Source organism: Eulemur rufifrons, chromosome 7, assembly GCF_041146395.1.
Source record: "Eulemur rufifrons isolate Redbay chromosome 7, OSU_ERuf_1, whole genome shotgun sequence".
NCBI classification, from domain to species: domain Eukaryota; kingdom Metazoa; phylum Chordata; class Mammalia; order Primates; family Lemuridae; genus Eulemur; species Eulemur rufifrons.
The window spans coordinates 4019774-4041577 of NC_090989.1; the positions used below are offsets into that span (position 1 = coordinate 4019774).

General features: G+C 53.9%; 1 protein-coding gene across 1 annotated transcript in view; it reads left to right on the forward strand.

Annotated features, from left to right (window-relative positions):
• Positions 1-10975, forward strand: part of C2CD2 (C2 calcium dependent domain containing 2) — a 47700-nt gene extending 36725 nt beyond the window's left edge. The window contains exons 12-14 of the mRNA XM_069474934.1: positions 436-563; positions 2297-2606; positions 10447-10975. Of these exons, the coding sequence (XP_069331035.1) occupies positions 436-563; positions 2297-2606; positions 10447-10667 (659 nt within the window). The 3' untranslated portion in view covers positions 10668-10975. The remainder of the gene's footprint in view (positions 1-435; positions 564-2296; positions 2607-10446) is intronic.
• The last annotated feature ends 10829 nt before the right edge of the window (positions 10976-21804 follow it).

A 21804-nucleotide genomic window follows, 5' to 3' on the forward strand; every position in this document is an offset into this window, starting at 1 on the left:
CTCCTCCTGCTGCCTCTCCCAGTGTCCCTCTCCAGCCTTCCCCCAACCCCTGGCAGTGCACCCCATCACCTCGTACCATGGGGGCCTTCGCCTGGGCAGGACCCCTTTATAAAAGACCCCGGGCTGACGTTCCACCAAGGGATCCTCGTCTGGTCTGTGGCCAGGGGAGCCAGCCCCCGGGGTCCCTCTCCGCTGTGCAGCCCAGACCCCAGCTGTGCCCACTCACTCACCCGAGCTTCCTGGCTGCCTTCCGCCCCACTAAGGGGCCATTTCAGGGACTGTCCAGGGACTGCAAGGCCTAAGCTATTCACGCTGGGCCCTTTGTGGAAAATACTTGCTAACCACTGCTTGTGGGCCATTTCCATCGTCCCTGGAAGTGCCCACGGAAGTGTTTAATTCTTGCCAGTGGACTCAACACTGCCTTCTCTCCGGCAGAGCTGTTGGTGTTGAACAGTTCGGACCCAGTGGCCGAAGTGGCCATTCGACAGCTCAGTGAATCTTCAAAGCTGAAACTCAAGTCTCCGCGAAAGAAGAGTACTATTATCATATCAGGGATCTCCAAGGTACAGTCCTGGGCGTGGGAGTTGGTGGGTCTGTCAGGGACCTGCTAGAAATCAGCCCAAGCACTCAATCAGCAGCCAGAGGTTTCCAGAAGGTTCCATTTACAAACATGGAATCACGTTCCTCACCCAGCAGGGGAGTGATTCGTGGCGGTTTGTTTATGCAGTCTTTCCTGTTTATGAAGGAAACTTGCAAGTTTCTCATTGTGATGCTCCGGGTGCTGAGGTTGGTGAATTGTTTCAAGGGAAACTGCTGAAAGTGGAGGACGTGGTATGAGATCCCCGTTGCAGACCCTCCACCCTCCTCGCCGCCCCCTGGGGATCTCTCACTCTCCACAGTGCACGTTTCCGAAGCATTTTCATTTTTTGCAGTGTGTGTTTATTCCTTTTGCACTCAGAGAGCGGGAAGGAGCGTTGTGTCCTCCGTGGACACCCCGGCTGTGTCCCTTCTCCGGCTGCGGCTCGTCTGCGGAGTGCAGGGCTGGGTGTGAGGCTGACCGGCCGCGGTCAGCCAGAGGTCACCCTCAGGGCTGGGCGCCGTGCACAGGCTGGCGCTCTCCCTCCACTTTTCCAAAGGAACAAGTGGAAGGGGGGTGGGCGGTTTGGGTTTGGAGCAGGAGGGGGTGAGAAGGAAGCAGTTTGAGCGAGGAGGGTGGATGGGACACTGCGAGGGCCCCGAGAGGGTGGGCAGGCTGGCGTGAAGAACGGACCCTCGGCGGCCGGGAGCGGGGCCAGAACCGGGCCTGGGAGGGGCTGAAGAGGAGTCAGCCATGCTGCTGTTGCACCTGGAGGGTGGGTGGCCTTGCTCCGGGTCCCCACGGCGCCAGCCCGCAGTGGCCGTGAGCACATCTCCAGCGCAGCCAGCAGGGCCCACGGGGCGCAGTGGGCTTTCTTCCGGCCCGGGCGGGCGGATGAGGGAGTGAGGGCCAGACCCAAGGTCGTCTCCCTGTACTTTCTCCGATGTTTTATTTTAGAATCATCAGGAGCTCTTGGAACTTACCACATAAAGTTCTTAATCCACTGCAGTTATTATCTTTATTGATGCCAAAGCATGCCATCGCTAGGCCGTGGGTGCTTCTGCAAGCCAGCACTCTCAGAAAAGCGCCATTGTCACTAAGCAAACTCCCCATATAACTGCCACCCAGGCCAAGGACAGTGTGACCACCCCCAAGGAGCCCGTACCCGCTCCCGGTCCTTTCCCAGCCCCCGGGAACCACCATCCCCATTCTCAACCCCACAGATTAATTTAGCACCTAAATGTTTGATACACAAATATGAGTCTTAAAAAGATACAAAGTGTATACTGATGAATTTCTACTTGCAGGTAACATGAAAATGCTGTAGGAACATAGGTTAAGAGATAAACTAAATTTCAAATACCCACGCTCACTTCCTTTGTCCCCGCCTTGCTGTGGCTGCTTGGGAGGAAGTGCCCACTCTGGAGTCTCAGCTCCTACCCACCTGCTGGGGCAGGGTGTACACTGCTTCCCGACCCCTCTGGCCTGGGGGCTCGGGGGCAGTCCCCTCACTGCCAGGCGGCCCTGACGGCCTGCATGCAGAGACCTGCCCCAGCCCCTTGTTGTGTGAGCAGCTGCCACGTTGTATACGCGACTTTTTGGATTCTCCAGACCCCTCCCCACCCCCCCCCACCCCCGCCTCCACGCATCCCTTCATCTTCCCCTGCGCTGACTTTTTCCTTCACCCTCGGCCTCTGATGGTGCGTTTTGCCCGGACAGACCTCACTATCTCAGGACCACGACGCTGCCCTGATGCAGGACTACGCGGCTGCCATGGACAGTGCCCACCGGGAGGACACCTCATCCCCCCTGGATGCAGCTGCGGCCTCTGCCCCGCCGGAGGAGGACCCGCCTGCCCAGGCCCCCCCAGACCCCGAGCCCCAGGAAAATGAACTGGACTCCTGGGACCTGGAGAAGGAGCCTCCGGTGGCAGCGTGGAGCAGCCCAGCCCCGCTGGACCCTGATGGGGACGAGCTGTCGGAGAGCTCCCTGAGCGTCTCAGAGCCGGGCGCTGTCAAAAAGCGTAAAGGTATCTGCTCCTGAGCCCCGGCCCCGCCCCCCGCACCTCCCTCTTGGTGGCTTCGCTCTCCTGCTGGTTTCCAAGTGAAATTTTCCTTCTCGTCATCTGCTTTCCTTCCCTTTGTCCTCCACAAACTCCATTCCGACCTCACTCCCCGCCCCCAAAACACCCTGTGCTGAATGCTTGAGTCATTTAGCGCCCATGGGGGCACATCCTGTGTGTGAGCATCTCCATCTCCAGCTAGCTTGTGTTCATGCCCGGAGCCGCCCCTTCCGCCATCTGAGCTCACTCCACCTGGCTCTCAGGGGTCACCAACAGCCACGCACGGCAATGGGGCCAGAGAGACCCGGAGCAAAGCCAGCCAGAGACTAGGTCTCCTCCCGCTGTGGATATGGCAGCTCTGCCCACTTGTACCTCTCAGACTGTCCCCTCCAGCTAAAACCAAACGAAACCTCACCACCTGGACCTCATGGTATCGAGGGGACAGAAGCTCCCTAGAGTCACTAATTGATTAACTTAATATGTGCGTAGTAATGAGGTAATCACTTCGTTAGAATAATTGATTATTTTCTATTGGCACTAAATCATTGCTTTTAAATTATGAATTTCTTTAAGTATGTGCAGTTTTGCCCAGACAGCACCTTGGCATAGTAGTAACCTAAATGCATTTGCTGAGGGAAGACAGTCTCAGGGCTTGGAGTCGGTCCTAGACGTGCGTCTCCAAGACTCACTGAGCCTCAGCTTCCTCCTCCGTGAAACAGGGATCATGCGCACCCCCTGTGCCCACGGAACGCCCCGTTCAGGGCGTGGCAAGGGCAGCCCCGTGCAGAAGGCAGGGCCGGGTGGAGGGAGGTAGCGAAGCCACGCCCTGGCTCTGCCTCCCACGTGGGCTCCGGGGCTCTCTCGGGACCATCGGGGTTGCTGCGCTTGTCCACGAGGGCGTCTCCGCCACCGAGAGCGCGGGGTTTGGTGAGCTGCCCTGCCGCCGCCCTTCTTGTCCTGTGTGCGTGTTGCCGCAGACCAGGGTTCTCAAATCCGGCGATGCTGCCCCCAGGGAGTATTGACAACGTCTGAGACAGTTTTAGTCGTCACCCTGGGGGTCGGGGTGCTCCTGGCAGCCAGTGGGTTGAGGCCAGGGCTGCCGCTCGACACCCGACAGTGCACCGGATGCCCCCTACGAGGCAGCCTCCCCGCAGCGGTGTCTGGTCCCCGTGTCTGTGGTGCCACAGGTGACAGCCGTGGGCTCCTCACCTGTGTCGCTTCCCCCACTTCCTGCCTTGTGTCCCTCGGCCGTTGTGCAGTGGCTGCTCTCCCGCGGCCCATGCCCTCGCCCGTGCCCGTGCAGAGCAGGAGCTGGAAGTTAGAGGAGGAGAGCGGGAAAGGCGGAGGGGATGCCAGGTCCGGCGTCCAGACCTCGTGGGGCCGTGTGCGTGGAGTCCACGGGGCCCTTGGGGCTGTAACCCGCTCACTGACCCTGTCTGTGGCAGCCTCCCTCGCTCCGTTACGAAGCCTCTGCATGGTTATGTCAGAGGTGACCTGGTCACCTGGCACAGCACACCTCTGGCCTGTTCTTTGTCTTGGGACCAGAGGAGCCCGAGGCGGGTAGAACCGAGGCGGGTAGAACCGAGGCCGCGGGTGAGCGCCGGGCAAGGCAGGAAACACGGGCGCAGGGTGGGGTGTCCCATCCTCAACCCGATGGGCCATTTCCTCTTGTCCTCGCAGAACCCAAAGCCCCAGTCTGCCCTCCTTGTTCACTCTGAAATGCCCAGCCTTGCTCACCCTGCTCATCCAAAAACCAGTGTTCCTTCGCCAGCCGTTCTTCCTCCCTGCAACCCGATTTTCCTTCCAGGGAGTTCTTTCCCTTCGGCCCGTGCTGTGGCAGCCGCCCCGCTCTCTCCTTCTCTGGCAGGTGGACGAGCGGCCTTGGGACACAGGGCAGGCGCTCGGCTCCCGCAGAGGGTTGGCATTCGGGGCGCGGCGCCTTACCTCTGCGGCGCTGCTGCACTGGCCCGAGGCTTTGGAAAGGACATACTTGGCAGCGGTTTTAAAATTGCTTTTTCATTCCGGTGTGTTTTAAGAGGCTTGTACTTAGCATCTCTTTGAGACGTCAGAATCCTAGACGATTCTTTGTTTACGGTTTCCACTTTTCACCAAAAATTTTCACAACTGGTGATAGGGAGCCAGTCTGTGGGGTTTCCTCTCCCTTTCAAACTAAAGCTTGTTTTCATTTGTTGTGGGTTTTTTTTTTTTTTTGGTTTAAGGACCACCTGTCTCCCTGGCATAGCAAGGAGTTTGTGGGGGGCTTCTGAGCATCCTTGTATTAGAATAATTCCGGAATTTTGCTGGTTGGAAATGTATATATTGTGATGCTGTAGCCAACACAGGAAATTTATTCCCCAAATTTACATTTATTTTTAGTTTAAAAAAGTATCGAAGAGGGAGGTATTGGAAAAAAAAAATTAAACCGTGAGAAACCTTGCCCAATGTCCTGCACGGTGACTTCTCGCGTGCGTGGGAGGCAGGTGGCCCAGGCTCGGCTGACTCGGTTCTGACGTTGCTCTTGCTAAATTCTCCTCACCTCTCACTTCTCTTCATCCCGCGCTCGTTCCCTTTCGCTTAAGAGGATCGCTATGCCAACAAGAATTAATTGCCTCCACAGTAAGTTATTTTTGTCTTCTGTTTTTGAATTACGTGTAGCCGTCCTGTGAGAAAAGCCTGCAGCGGCAGCGCTGACCCGCCCGCCTTCCCTCCCCTCCTGCCCCTCTGCTCGGCCCTCCCAGGCTGCCTGTTTCCCCTGTTCCTTCCCCAAAGCGCACTGGCCCCCGTCCGTGCAGCACCTGCCGTGCCCAGGAGACCTCGCGGTGACACCCACCGTTCCCTTCCTTGTGCTCCAGCTGTAAAAAGCGTCACTTCTATAAAAGGACCATTTCTGGTTCCAGCTGAGATCTACGGCTGTTCTTGGCGTAGCAAACTACAATATCTAAGGTTGCTTTTGGTCACCGTTTTCCTACTTGCTGGATTTTATGAGACGGGTTCTTCAATTAGCTGTTTATGTCTGTTAGACTCTGTGCAGACAAATAGGAGTATATCTGGAAGTACTAGGACACGAGAGCTATAACTTAGAACATTTTTTTTTATTGCTTCATATATATGTTTATATCTGAGCCTTCTCGTGAATTCTTTTAACCTTGCTAGAACCAGTGAAAGACTTCTTTTTCCTCCTCCCTACCCCCCATTTAGAATCTTGGTTATTTGCTTCAAGTTTCACATAGCCTCTCTCCAGACTGTGTCTTCAGGGACTTTGGGTGAGGTCTAAACCTTTCGTCTTGCTGTCGGTACAGCGAAGGTGGCCTGGGATAAGGTAGTCAGGCTTTATAAAATCAAAACAGCCAAGCTGCTCTTGCCCAGTGTGTGAACTTCCCTATCAGCAAAGGGCAACGGGTTCTGTGGGCTCAGAGTCAGGTGCAACGTACCGAATCTTCCGGCATATCCGTCTGGGTCCTCCAGAGAAGTAGAACCGTAGGTTATATATTTTAAGGAATCGGCTCACGTGATTGCGGGGGCCACGTCTGGAATCTGCAGGGCAGGCGCAGGCAGAGACCTCGGTGGGCACTGACGCTTCAGTCTTGAGGCAGAATTTCTTCTTCTCTGAACAACCTCAGTTTTTGCTCTTAAGGCCTTCAGCTAGTTGTGCGAGGCCCACCCACGTTGTCCAGGTAATCTTCACTTATAGTCAACTGGCTCTGCCTGTTAATTATATCTACGAAATACTTCATGGCAACATCTTGATTAGTATTTGATCACCGGGTGCTGCGCAGAGAACTAGCAGTCATGGCCGCTGTTGGCCAAGGTGGGCGGACAGGGACCTCCCCTGCCACCCCTCTCCGCCAGCGAGGGGCAGCTGGGTCTGCGTGCCGCGTCCTTCCGGCGCTGCTCACCCCAGAGGTAACTGTGTGTAGTGGCCAAGTTTAGGAAGACTTTGTCAGTTAGAAACGAAAATTGAAAGCCTCTGTTTATATTAGTTATTCGTCACGGTGGACGAGCCAGACTGCCGACCCAGAGACAAAGTTGGCTCATTAGAACGTCCTCTCCCGCCTGGCCCCGCACGCCTCTCTGGAGATGTAACTGGTTCTGGGAGCCCCGCCCACGTCCTTGCCGGGGTCGGGTGCTCTGCTCCGGGGCCCTGAGGTCTTTGATCCGTCCACACTCTCTGGAGGCCCCTCTCCGGGGGCCTCGGCCTGCCCTTTTCTCCAGACAGCTGGCTGGCCGCTTATCAGCGCAGACGCCCGCCTCAGCCACACGGAAGAGTAGGGTGTGAGAACTCGGGCTTCAGAGCCAGAGCGCCCGGCGTCACACCTTGCCCACCTTCATAACTGTGTGACCTCAGACAGTCGCCCCCCGAACCGAAGCCTCCTCATTTGTCTTCCTGTTCATCTACGAGTCTAACAGACATAAATAGCTAGTTGGAGAGTCTGTCTTAAAATCCAGTAGGAGGAAAACAATGACGAAAAACAACCTTAGAAATCGTAGGGTAAGACCTCTCCTTCCTCAGAGGTTGTTGGGGGACGTCCCTAGAGTTCCAGCCTGTAGAATCCCCAATCTCAGCCCCTCCCCTCACAGGACTGTCCTCTGTACAAGAAGCTGATGTCATCCCCACGGAAGCCGTGACAAGTCATGTCAGGTTAAGGGAAAGCGTGTAAGTCACACAAATGACTTCGGGAAGATTTGCACGAGGGTACCTATGACATCTTCTGGTTCCTGGCATTGACGTTTCACTCCAAAATTTCACAGAACAGCAGACCTGCTCCAGGGGTCATGAGTGAGGTGGAAGAACAGCAGATGACCCTGTGGCAGGCCCCCAGCGCTGTGCGTGGCACGAGCAGGCAGCCACGGGCTCACTGGGGCGGGCAGTGCCACAAAAACAAGTCAGCCCTCGGGTTGTGCACAGGCCGCAGCTGGCAGTACAGCGTCCAACAGATACGTCACGCAGATCTTCCCAGTCTGCCAGTCTTGCACGCAGGCTGAAACCCTTGAGAGTTCATAATATGGCAAGAATTGGAGTTTTAGGCAGTTATAGTACAATTTCACTTAAACAAGTTATAGCAACTGCTCAGAAATGCGCAGATTCTCTTTTGAAAGTCTTTTGAACACAGCCACGCCTTGCCTGTCCCTCTTGGCTTCCCCGTGAGGAGGTGCGTGCAGCGGGTGGGCTGTGTCTGTCCACACGCCCTGCGGGAGTGCCGTGCACAGCAGCATGAGGAAATGCGCACAGGAGCATGGACGTACCGCCTGCCCTTCTCCGTGCTGGTCTGTCCCCTGCAGGTGCTCTGGGCACCGTGGTGGTTTGGCGGGACCTGGGCTAGCAGGTGCTAACCCAGCAGCACGTCAGAAAGACCTGGGATGTTTTGAGCAGCGCTCCTGCCCGGGTGTCCCCAGCCCCTCTCATGGCAGATCCTTCAAGGTGGCCTGGGCATCTGTGGTTCTGTCGGTGCCGTGGGCTGGATGTCTGAGATCGAGGCGTCAGCTGGTTTGGGGCCCCTCTGTCGTCTCTAGAGGAGACTGTTCCAGGCCTCGCTGCAGCTCAGGTGGTTTGGGACAGTCTGGTGTTCCTTGGCTTGTGGAGGCATCACTCTGACCTCTGCCTTGACCTTCACATGGCGCTCTCCCTGCCTCTCTTCATGCTGTTTGCCTTCCGGGTCTGTTTCCAAACTCCCCCTTTTTCTAAGGACACCAGGCACATTGGCTTAGGGGCTCATCCTAATGACCTCATTTAACTTGATTCCATCTGCAAAGGCCCGATCTCCAAATAGTGTCACATTCTGAGGTTCTGGAGGTTAGGACTTTAAACATATGGATTTTGAGGGGACACAGTTCAGCCCGGAACACTGTCCCTGCCTAACTCAGGCCCTGGCCCCAGACTCCAGACCAATTTCAGCGGAGGGATAGCTATGAAATGGACTTTATGGGGGGACCCTTCCCGGAGAGAACCTCTTACTCCCCGGGTCCTAAGTCCTTAGGTCTGCAGCTGTCCCGGGGTGGGGGGGCGAGTTGGTGTGTCATTTCCCCTGGGGGGTGGCAAGGGGGTGGCTCTAATGGGCAGTCCTGGTGAATTCTGCAGGTCCCCTCGGGCCTTCCCTCCTCTCCTCTGTCCCCATTCACATGCCCTTCAGGGGCTCCAAGGTCAGCCTGAAGCAGAGCCCTAAGGCAGGTGCCTGGAGATGAGCAGTACCACCTAGGCCTCTTCCCCTCACCCCCCAACCTGAGGTCACCAAGGGCTCGAGTCCCCTTGCGTCTGGGGGTTCCTCTGCCTGGGAGCCCCTATCGCTGTGCCGGGGGCATTTTCCCAGCAGGTGCCTTAACCCCATGGGCACCCCTGTGCCTGTCTCTCTGGCCAAGCTCCAAAGTCACGTCCAGCTGGTGGTCACTACTGGGCTGTCCAGCACACCCTGATGGGTGAAACACGCTGCGTGTTTCGGGGACGTCCCACAGGTGGGGCCGTCAGCACTGCTGACCGAGCGAGGTCGTGTGCACACTTACACTGCTTCACCCTTTTCCGTTCCCCGAAGCCCTTGCACACAGGCTCCCAACGGCAGATAGTTGTGAAAAATGTGCTGAGGATTCTTCATAATCGGAGACTTGCTTGTGTCTTAAGGAGAAAAGTTAAAAAGTTATGTTATGGCAGCTTTGACCAGATTAAATGCAGCCCCTCCCTTGAGCTCCCCGTCTTTGTCGTTTCTGCCCCTTAACCTGGCAGAGCAGGCGGGAGCGGGACGTTCATCCTTAAAGTGCTGCTTTCCCAGACAGCTGTTGGTCACCAGAGGTGCCCAGGCAGGGCTGGGTCGGGTTTCCCTCGCTGCCCTCAGGTGCCATGTGCATCTGGAAGAGGAATTGATATTCTTTACCTTCTGCGGTGATCCAAGTGCATGGTTACCTGGGGTGACTGCTGAATGTTTGCTGGGTGCGCCCATCGCAAACAGAACGAATTCCCAAGTTACGTGCAAAGCCCCTCGTCAAAGAGGATCACATGTATCTTTTTTTAAGTCATTACCGCCTACGGGCAAGTGGTACTGAATGTCCCACGTTAGCCTGAAATATTACTCCCCTGGCCTTGGTTATAAGATGTTAAACTAACCTGTGAACAAACAGACCAGGGGGCTCTTGCTTTAGCTCGTACTTGATCCGTGAGGAATCGTTGCTGTTGAAATTATTGTTGCTGCTGCTGCTGTTTTTTTTTTTTCTACTTCATATTCCTCTAGCTGACATCACACACAGATAGGCCGAACCAGATGAAATTGAGGTTTTGTAGGTCAAAAATGATCCAGTAACTGTTTTCAGATGGCTCAGCCTGATCTATACACCATAGGATCTGGAATTATGAAACAGTCTGACTCCTGAAAGAAGAAATATTATTTAAGTCTTCTAAGACAGTGAGCACCTTTGTTCCCAGAGTCCTTGATTTGACCTCATGAGCACGGCCGTCCTTTCTGGGGTACAATCCTGCTTCTCCAGTTACACCCTGCTAAGGAAGTGGTGAGCAGAGGAACAGCAGCCCTGCTGCCACTGCGAGTGACCAGAACGTCCGTGGTATGAACGCTGTCCCTGAGGATGGCACCACATGACGGGCCAGGCTTACGGCTTCTCCTGTTGTCTTTTGCATTTCATCTTAAAAACTCTCGTTTTATATACGCCACATTCCAGTTCTTATGCGAATAGCAACAGTACATTGAAGTCGTAAACTGGCCCCTTTTTAGGGGTACTCAAGCTTCCCCTTTTCCTCTCTCCCTTTGGACTAGTTGTTCGGCCTTGTGTCCCCAGCCCCCCTGACCGTCCCTGCGCTTTCCTCTTGCAGGAGGAATCCTGAGGAAAAGCGCAAAGCTGTTTTTCCGCCGGCGGCATCAACAGAAGGACCCGGGCATGAGCCAGTCACACAATGACCTCGTGTTCCTGCAGCAGCCGGAGGAGGCCCGGAGAAAGGGGGTCACCCTCACCAGGATTCTGAACAAGAAGCTGCTCCCCAGGCACAGGAGCAAGAGCGCCATGAACGGCGGGCCCGTGGAGCCCTGCACGTAGGGCCCACAGATGGTGCCTCCTTGAAGCCGGAAAACGTGGACCCGCAGCAACTGCCCTCCCCAGGACGGAGCGAGAGTGTCAGCCAGCTGTCCGACACCCCGCTTGTCTAGCTGGGTTTTTTCCAACAATCTAGTCTTTTAAAGGGAAAAAAAAAATCTGAGTCTCCAGCCAGGAGGCTGCCCCCAGAGAGGACCGAAGAAGCCCCATTTGCCACCAGATGCCAAATGAGACTGACGGCCCCATAGCTTGGCTGTGCTCAGATGCAAGAGTTCAGGGTGAATATTAGAAGGAGATGTACGTTGTGCTAAGATAGTGCACTCCAAGGGACCGTGGAGGGCAGGCGCGGGGGGCCCACTCTGCACTGCGACAAGTGTCGTTTGGGGTCCACGCCTGGACCATGTCACAAGGAGGAGGTGCTCGCTGTGCTGTCACTGTGAATGGAACGATGGGTCACCTCTCCTGATTTGCTGCTTAGAATAAAAAGGTGCAGCTGGCCCCGAGTACCGGGCAGTGGGGCATAGGCAGGGTTTTTGATAAATAGAGAAATTGTGATAGGAGTGGAAATGGTATGACAAATGTAGGAAGATATTTGCCTTTGATATTAGCCATAGAACTCGAACACTTATGCAAATACTAAGTATATCCTATGCATATATATTATGCTGAACACTTTCCTAAGTTTACTTTGAGCCTCCTTCAAGTGAAGATACGTAAGTTCTTATGTGGTTTTTACATTCTTCACTATCCTGACAAAAGCTCTCATACTACCGTTGGAGCAGGTGACACCCAGATCTTTCTTCTTGCCTGTCATACTTGCTAGACAAGAGCACAGCAAGTCTGTGGAAGGAAGGGAGGAGCAACAAGAGACAGGTCATAGAACATGCTAGCCACACACACGTGGTTTTTGCCAAATACTGCCAAGGCCAAAACAAAGTGCTTTTAGGGCGATAGAGAAAATTATTTTGTGTCTCAGGTGTCAGTCTTAGGAATGGAAATTTAACAACAAAGAGGCCAAACTTCTGGTAGACGTGCTTGTTAAAGAACGGCTATCATTGGGGCAAAATGTTTTGGCAGATCAACAAGATGCATTTTCCTCCAATTAGATTTAAAAGGCCATTACAAACACTTCTGTCATAGGTATGAAATCAGGTGAGCTCCTTTCTCCAGGCTCTTTTGTTAATCCTCACACATTAAATGTCTTAGGGGCCATAGTGCCATTGGTGAACAAAAACCTATATAAAAACAAAAGTTATAAAATTCTTTTCTTGAGGGAGAAATGAAAACTCCGTTAAGAATTTCACTTTAAAATACACATTAAAAACTTCTTAGGTGTTCCGGGAATTATCAAGTTACTTTAAAATGACTTTTTCACCATCCCTTGTTTTTAAAAATTATGTTCCAACTTTAATCATTGTAAAACAGCACCTGGAGTTTCAAAATGTATTAATACTACCAGGTTCGTCCCCAAAGTCAGTAGTCACTAGCAGTCCTTCGGGAAGGACGGTCACTCTGACATTTTGTTCTACTTGAAGTGTTACTACTGTTGGTCACGTGATAAACAGAACCTGTGACACATAAGAGTTCATTCTAAGAGGGTATTGTGTGTCCGAATTTCAGACACTGATCAGAAGTTTATAATAGTGTTTTTTGTTTGATTTTGAAATCCAGGTGGACTCAATGTATCCAATTTATTCCAGTGTGAAGGTGTCGGAATTTTAGATTAAGATTTCTCGCTCTCAAAAGGAAAACTGTTTGTAACCATCCCATTCCCAGATTAACCCCATGAGCTCTCTGTTCACTGTCCAACACCTGTGTCTGGGGCTCTGCTCCCTGTAGACACACTCACCTCCGTCTCACGGCCTTTTCTGAAGTGGCGGAAAACGCTAACGTGGCAGGGAGTTGGCGAGGAGATGAAGTAAGCGTCAGGGTAGCGCTGTGGGGGCACGGGCTGTATTGATACTGTGAATGTTTCTCTTCCAAGCCGTTTGTTCCAGGTTTGTTTTCTCATGGTGTCGGGTATTTATGTTAAAGTAAATGTCGATTAAGCTTATACACCAAATGCTAAACACACTAATGTGTATTTTAGTTACTAACGTGTAACTTGGTTCCCTCATCTCTTCTGCAAGCTTTAGTGGCTTGAGGGATTTTGTTTCTGGTTTTTGTCTGGATGAAATTTTTGCAGAGTAGCATTTTAAAAGTGATTCCTCACGAACACTAATATGAACGTGTGTCTGTGTCTCTGGAACCAGGTGCTCAAGTTGGATTTGATGAGCTTAAAACCCTTCCGTTTGTGCTGTGTGAGGCTGTGCCTGTGTTCTTTGCAGAGGAACGAAATGGATCTGAAGTGCGTGTGCGTTTGTGTTGATGTGGCAACAACACACTCTCCTCGTTTCAGCTGGAAACCTGCTGTGAGGAAGTTTTGACAGAGCACTTTATTTTCATCAAGCTCTAAGTTTAAGTCCAAAACCAGCCCTCCTGAGTGCTGCTTGGCCAGCCGCCAGCCAGATACTAATCAGGTGGCCATCTTGACGTTTGCTTGGGTTTTCCTGGCCACATCTATAGAAGAGAGCTGTGAATTTTCTTTTTTAGCAGAAAGGGAAAGATGAATTCACATTGCTGCCAACAAAAGTGGATGTTTTCTGGGTAACAATCTCGAGGCTCTCGGTCTGGAAATCTCAGAGTACCGGTTGGCAGCTGCGGGAAGTCAGGACATTGATCCTATCAGACAGAAAACAGGTCTCGGCAGTGTCTCCACTGCCCGGGATTGGCATAGCCGTGATTACCAAAGCAACCAGCATGGGGCAAGGCTGCTCTTGCATCCTGCAAAGCAAACTCAGGTTACCTTTGGCTCATGACCTTCAGTGTTGCTGTTTTATGTCCAACAAGGCATTTGAAATGCACGAAACTGCCCAGTTCCCTCAGCTAACAGCTGGTCAGTAATGTACCATTCATCACTGAGGCTTGTAGTTTGCTGTGTTTTCCCCCCGATGTTATGTCAAACCTACATTTTAAAAAGAGAAGAAAAGGTTTTCCAGGTCTGTGGGAAGGTTTGGCCCGATGCTGGAGTGTGGTGATAAATTTACGTGACAGTGATTGTATTTCTTGGTAGCACTTTAAAAACAGAAGTCAGTCCTGCACCAGGCCTGCGCGCTGGGCTCTGGGCGGGCTCCTTTGGATGCGGCTGGAACGTGAACAATCTTTGGAAGAAATAAACGTGCACACGGAACACTACACACCGAGTTGTCTTTGTTTAGTCTTGTGCTGTCCCTAACATGCTGCTTATATGATTTTTAAGCCATTTAGCGGCCTGTCTAGGCCTGGGACTACAAGCATTTACTAGAGAAAGTTGGAGTTCCCGGGGCACCTTTGGGTCATGGCACATCGTGGATGCTTCAGGACAGGGCTGTCGGCAGAGCCAGGCATGGGGTGGCCTGTGGGTGGCACACTTGGGAAGTGACAGCGGGGTGCCGAGGCGCAGCCGCAGGAGTGACATGGGATGGTGTGTGTGAGGTGCTCTACCCACGAGGGCTGCAGAATGACCCCATGTGTTCCACAGGGACCTTCTAAGGTGTGCTGTCCACTTGGGGGAGGAGGGAGAAGCGTCAGTTCATCTATGGACTCTGGTTGTCAATTCCCCACCCGGGCTGGTTGCCCAGGCAGGTGCGGAGGGAGACAGGTGCCCAGCCCAGCCGTGGGTGCGATGCTGCCTGCGCTTGCATGGAGCTCACAGCAGTTCTGGGGTGGGGGCAGTGGAGTCAGGTGGTGCCTTGTGCTGCAAGACCCCTGCAGGCATCTCGTCTCCTTCTCGGTCTTCAGTTCCCGTCTTCTCCTTCAGTCTCATTCCTGCTGTGGTGCCCAAACACCAGAGCACTTGGAGAACTACTGCACTGGGGAGGTTACTGGACAGCCCCCCATGCCCCTGCCCTTCCTCTGAGCTGCCCCACCCCCACCTGCCCGCTAGACACAGTGCGCATGTGCAGAGTGGCCACTGTCCCTCACCTTTCAGGCATGGACTGGTCACTCCTGAGCCAAGACTGACGCATGTTTTGCGTTTCCGAGGAGTGGACTACCTACGGAAAGAAAGCTTCAGCCCTCAGCTGAGGGCCGGGATTCTAGATCTTTAGCCGATGTCCTGGTCGCTGAAGGCAGCGGTGATGGCAGTGCATCTTGTCTGGAATTAGAACTGCTTTAGGACCAGGTGATTGAACCGTTGCTTCCTCTGTGTGCCGACACTCCAGGGGGAGGCTGCACTGAGTTGCTGGAAGGACAAACTTGTCCTAATTTACCAATTTTCCTACCTTGATCAGCTGGTCACCTCTAGGTGAACCCTGTGTTCTTGCCAATGTGTCTACACTGCCCAGATTATCCACCTCAACCACCCTTGGTCATTCTGGAACATGCACCCTCGTTCCCAGCAGTCACCCCTCACAATGCTAATGCTCTAACCAGACTCAAGCCCTGCCTCCTCTGTGAAGGGGCTTTGGCTACCAAGGATGCGGAACCAGGGCACTTGCCTCGGCATGGTTCAGGCCCCCATCTCGGGCTCTGCTGCCCTGTGTCACTCATCCTCTCCACTCAGTGCCCACCTAGCAGAGCGATGAGAGGTCAGCTGATGCCCCCTGCATAAGCACAGATGGCAGCTGTGCTCACTCCCATCCGACCGCCTCCCCCAGGACCCAGGGTCAGGACAGAGCAGGAGGCTGGAAGGAAAGCACATGACCACGTGCTGTTTTGACCTCTGCACCCCTATGAATACAGGGTGCTGTGTGTATATGTCCATAAATAGTTTGTGCAAAAGCAAATGCCCATCGCTCCTAACAGGTGGCTAGAAACCAGGGTGGCTGACGGCACAGGGACCACCATGGAGAGACAGCTGCCCAGGCCAGTCCCTCCTTGTCCCTGGCAACCTAGAAGCATCAGCTTTCATACACTGACCACAGCTCACCCCGGCTCCGTCCAGCTGTCCACAGGGGAAACTGCCAAGTTGCACCCTGCACGTAACAGATGCGCAAAACTGTTGCCTATATATTTACATATCTTCTTGATGTCATTGATGTTTATAAAGTTGAATGTTTAGGTGCCAGGGTTATGAGCTACTCTCCCAGATGGAGCACTATACTAAGCCCAAGTGATCCAGGAATTGATATTCTAGCTGGGTAGCAAGCATAGCTTTTATACAAAAGTTAGAGGAAGACTTGAGTTCACAATAATGGCTGATACTAACTGAGCACTTACTGTGTGCCAAGAATTTTTCAAAGTGTTTTATATGTAGTGACTCATATACTCTTTGAAACAACTGCGTGAGTTATGATCTACCTCAGCTTTACAGATTAGGAAACTGAGGCACAGAAAGGTTAAGTAACGTGCCCAAGGTACTAAGTGGCAGAACCAGAATCCAAGCCTGGGCGCTCTGCCCAGAGAAGCCACACCCACAGCCACAAGTCTCTCTTTCTGCCTTGTGCCAAATGGAGAGATTAAGGACTGAGGCCTTCTGTGGTCTTTTCTGAACTTTAGTGCTGCCTGTTTTGGGTGAGAATAACATGAAGTGAGATTCAATGTTTTGCATGTAGTAGAAATTAACTTATTTGCTGATTAGACTTCCCTCTTTATCTATATGAGGAAAAATTGCCAGATTTTTTAAGAAATTAAAAGCTGGAGGTGTCTGCTGCAGATGCCTACCCTGACTTACACTGAAGGACGTTTGTATTTAACAAGAATCCGGAGCCGATGAGACATGCTAACTGGAAAGTGCAGGTCCAAGCAGGTTGGCGACAGGCCCGGAGCATTGCCCTTAATGATTAATTACGTCTTAATGCTCCATCTAGTCTCTGCAGGAAGAATCCGGTGTTCATAGGAAGATTTACTGTTAATAATGGAAACTCTTTTGTTTTTTAAATTCTCAACTTATTTTTTAAAATTTCAAACCTACAGAGTAACCCATAGACCCTTCACTTAGATTCACCAGTTTGCCACATCTGCCGTTTCTATCTGCCTGTCTGCCTACCCAGTTGTTTGGAGAGATCGCACTTCACCCTAAATACTTCAGAACACATTTTCTGAGAACAGTGGCCCCTGGCTATCATGCGCTCAGGATAATGATCACTCCTGGGAAATGTAACATCGATGCGGTACTACTCCCCAGTCTCACAGTGCATATTCCAATTTCCCCATTTGCCCCAAACCATTCTTGTTTATTTTTTTCTGCTCAGAATTCATTCAAAGATTGTATATTGCATTTGTTGTTAAAAAAATGAAAATTTGACACTTCAGGCAAGAGAACTTTTTTTGTTTAACTTCAGAATTTTGGAGATGAATCTGCCTTACAAGGTATTATTTCCAGGCTTCATTGAAGGAATATACTCAATATACAATGACCCTGATAAAAGTGAATCCCAGCCCTGTATGTACTGACAGGAGAAATGGCTTTGGGTGGGTTAAGGTCTTTTGTCTACTTTTAGTTATTTGCACTTGCTGTGACCTGTCATTTTTCCTGTAAACAACCTGGTTTTTGTTCATGTACACCAAGACCTATTTCTTATGCCCAGAGAAGCACCCATCTGGGCATTTTGGAATTGCAAATGATGTCTCTGGGGGAGTGTGTGTGTGTGAGAGAGAGAGTGTGAGTTGGGCACAGACATGAACAAAGAGGTGTTTGAAGCTGGAGGGACTTGAGGGACCGAGGAAGGCCGGAGGGAGGCAGGGTGCCCCAGCTGGGTGGGGAAGAGCAGAGGTGGACAAGGGAATGATTCGGAAAGTTCTGGGAGGCAGGCCCATGGGCCGACTTACTTCAGCGCAACTGGGAAGCTGTCCTGGAATGTTGGGGAGGGCAGGGAAAGGAACCCTAACAGCAGGATACACTGGCACACCCCCTCTAGCTGCACAACCTTGCACCCTACCGCGGGCCCATGTGCACTGGGCACCTCGCTTTGGATGGTACTTAATTGCGAGCAGCCTCATCCGTGTGCCGTTTCTCACAAGGGAGTCTGTCTCCAGGATAACTGCTGCACAGGGAATTGCTGCGTCAGACGCTACGTGCATTTGGAATTTCTATAAATACCTACAAATTGCCTGGATGGCAGCGACACGATTTAATCTAACAGCAAAGGAGGAGAGAGCTTGTTTCTCTGCAGTTTCTTCAAAATTATACTATTAAACTTTTTCAAATCTTTGATAATCTAATAAAAATTATCTCACCACAACTTTGTTTTTTGTCTTATGATAGTATCATTGAATAGCTTCTCACGTGCTTAAGAGCTATTGTACTTTCTGTGAACATCCTTACTTTGCTCATTTTTCTACCAGTTAATTTATTTTCTCATTGAGTCATAAGAGCTTTGCATTTATGAAGGAAACGAGCCCTTCGTGGTGTCATGCTGAAATCGCTCCCCCCAGTTCACCGCTTCTCTGTGCGAGGGACGTTTTTGCCAGGCAGGAGCGAACGAGACCGTTCACCTCTCCGAACGTGAGAGGCCAGTACTGGGTTCAAGGTGTCTCGAGTCCCTGTTTCTCATACTCTGTGACTGATGGAGGGCACGAGGCCACACCGCCCCGGGGGGTTGGGCTGCGGGGCAGAAACGCGCAGCCAGGCCGGTTCCCGAGCTGCGCAGCAGCGTCGCGCAGTGGTTACGACGCGGGTTTCTGGAGCTCACCCTGCCCGCACGCAGGGCCCAGCTCTCTACTTCACGAACGCGTTGGGGACGAGTTGGCACAGACCCCACCGGCCGATTCAGAAGGCATCGCGACTTCGCTGCAAGCCCCAGTCCTGTGTTAGAGAAAAATTCGACCCTTCTACCACCACCACCCCCTCCCCCAAAAGAAATTAGGGCCTCTAGCAGCGTGGGAAGGGGGCGCGCGTGCGGCCGGAACCCGCTCCTCCAGGCTGGCCGGGTCTACGCCGTCCACGCCTCCGCTTTTCCGTCCTAGCCGCCCGCGCCCCGTCCGCCACCTGCCGCCCGCGACCCCGACCCCTGTCCCCGCCACCTGCACCCCAGTCCCCGCCCCGCTGGACCCCTCTACACCGCTCGCCCCCCGGGTCCCCCGCTTTCCCGTCCATGCCGCGCGCCCTATGGTCGCCCACGCTGCTGTCCCCGCTGCCTGTGCCCCTCGACCCCCGTCCCCGCCACCTGCACCCGCGTCCCCACCTCGCTGCTCTGCCGCGCCGCGCGCCCCCACGGCCCCGCGCCATCCCGCAGCCCCGCGCTCCCGGGCGCGGACTACAAGTCCCGCCATGCCCCGCCGCCGCCCCCCGGCTTCCGGTGCTGCGCAGTTTCCGGAGCGGATCGCAACCCGGAGTCCGGATCCGATCCCGCTCTGCACATTCCAAAGGCAGGTAAAGCCCCGGGCCCTGCGCCCGCCGCCCGCCCCGGCGCGCGCCCCCCCCGGCCCCGGCCCGCGCCCGCCGCCTCACGCGCCCCCACGGGCCGGCCCCGCCGCGCCGCCCCCCCGCGCCCGGCCGCCGCGCGCCCCCCGGTCCAGCCGCCATGCCGACTGTTCTTTGTTACATTCGCCGGCTGCGGGCACCGTTGGCGATCGGAGTCAAAACCCGGCTGGATTTCCCGGAGCCGCTCCGGGATCGCCCTGCGCGCCGCCCGCCCGCCGGGTCCCGCCGCCGGGTCCCGCCGCCGTGGGCGCTCCGGGCCGGGCCGGCCGGGCCCCCGCCCCCGCCCCCGCCCCCGGCTCGGCTCCCCGCGCTCCCGCCCCCGGCCGGGCCCAAGGGGCCGAGGGGCTGCAGGGCCGCGCTCGCCCGTGGGCGCGACGCGGGGTCCCCGCCGCCCCCGGCCCGCGGCCCCCGTCCCAGCGCCCTTGTCCGGAGGCCCCTCTGGTGTCGCTCTCCCCGGTCCTCGGGCGCAGCCCGCGGGGGGCGCTTGGGAGGGCCCCTGGACCCCCAGCCCCGCCTTTGGAAAAGCAGATTCCGGGCGGCGGGGTACCCCAGACCCCCCTGGCGTTTTATTTTCGTAAGCCTTTTGGTGGCAGAGGGAAGGTAGCGAAAGAGATGGGCAGGTGACACGTGCCCGTTCTCGGGGTGGGTGGCCGTGCGGGGAAGGGGCGCCATGGGCCGTACCAGGTGAGGCCCAGCCCGTCCCGCGCAGACAGGTGGGGACGAGGGCCACGTGTGGCTTCTGGCGAGAGGGAGGTGTGCGTGGTGGGGGTCAGTTTTGAAAAGACAGGTGAAAACTCACGGAACTACTACTGACCCAGTAGTTACAGTTATTACGCGTTTACCTTTATTTAGACCCTAATGTAGTGCATTGGATTTTTCCATAAATACTCACATTGTCCCCCCTGTCCCCATGGTAGTTTTAAACGGGTGTGATCAGAGACACATGGACCTGTGTGTGTATTTAAAGCTGCCAAGGCTTGTTTTAAAAAGCCACATTTGCTTAAGCCAGATCCACGAGATGAATTTAGAGAACCCAGTTTGGTTCCTGAAGGTATTTTTAAGGATGAAAAGTAAAGGAGCAACTGGTTTTGCGATAAACTGTAAAAAGCAGCAGTGATGGTTCTCCCTAGACAGTGCAGGGGTGTAAGCACGGTTTGGGGAGGGAGGTGATCCCCCCCACCCTCCCGTAGGCACCACTACCGTGTTTTGTCTCAACCCTGGATGTTTTCACATTCCCCACGATTTCACTGTTCACTCCGCTTCCCCAGATGTCCTGACACTGCTGCCTTACGGAGAATGATTAAGAAATAGTAGAACTATGATTTGGGTGTTCAAAGGGAAAAACACTGAATTTTCTCCTAGATAGAGTTTGTTTGTTTGTTTTCTTATATCTGTGTTTCGTACTATCACAGAAAATTCGCCTGCAAAGACTATAACTAACGTTCAGTTTTGGAAGCAGACGGGACAGTTATTTCTCCAGAGACAAATAAATTAAAAAATCAACCACAATTGCAAAGTTAATAGCTTTTCTTGGAATAATTATATTTGAGAAGGAGCTCAGTTCACTTAGGCTGTGGCTCTCAGACCATTTTTTCGACATTATTATCTGTGCAGAAGGCCAGGAGAAAACACTCTTGCCATTTCGCAGATTTCAGGCAACTGTTTCTTACACCCCTGACTTCAGAGGTTAAGATTGTGAGCAGTGGCTTAGATGCCTTCTCAGGCTCAGTTTCTCATTTGCAAAGTGGGGGTGACGCCTGTCAGGTACCTCACGGCGTTCTTGTGTGCACGTACGCATTTATTGGGCTATTCATTCATTCGACAAATACTGACGGAACGCCCATCACATGCCCAATGCCGTGAGACCAAGGGAGAAGACCTTGCCTGGTGGCCCAGTGTCCTGGGGGGCAGAGGCGGTGTGGGGATAAATACAGACATTGTCAGGGGAGACAGTGGCAAGCGCTTGAAAGGAGGGAGGGACAGCAGTGGAGGCTGCAGGCGGGGGGACCCTCAGGGAGCTGGGACTAGACAGGTCTGTGTGAGGAGGAGGCATTTGAGCCAGTGCCAAATGGCAAGTGCAAAGGCCCTGGGGTGGGGACAGACCTGTGTGGCCTGGGGAGGGAGCACAGTGGAGGGGCAGGCAGCAGCGCTGTGCACCTTATAGAGTTTTGTTCTGAGCACTGTGTGGGTGCCGTTGGGGGCTCTGAGCAGGGGAGACAGCGCAGATGTCTTATCAGAGATGACCCTGTGCTGCCACGTGGGGCGTTGAAGGGGCAGCATCACAGGAATCCAAGCCCAACGTGACTCCACTCGAAACAGGGCAGAGGCAGAAGGGGAAGTGAGTCCGGACAAAGCGTCCTCCTAGAGCTGGGCAGGCCTTGCTGCTGGTTTGGTTGGGAAACCAGCGGCAGATGACTGACAGCTGTGGGCAGGGGGAACCTGGGGCCTGTAGACCAGGCAGGTGCCCTTGTGGCGGGAAGAGCCCTTGCGCCAGGGCCACATGCTCATCCTCCTACTCTCCCCAAAGGCCCCGCCTAAGGTAGGGTCCCTCCTGGATGTTTAGGAGATGGTGTCCCCAGCCACCCCTAGTCTTGGTGTGGGTGTGGCCCTGGAGTGTGGGAAGCTCGGGGTGCCAGCAGATGTGTGGGTGTCGGGGGAGTGACTCCCCTGTGGGTGGCAGACCTTCAGCAGCTCGCAGGAGCCCTCCACGCCAGGTGATCGTTGACGACAGGAACGAACCCACGAATAGGAACAGAG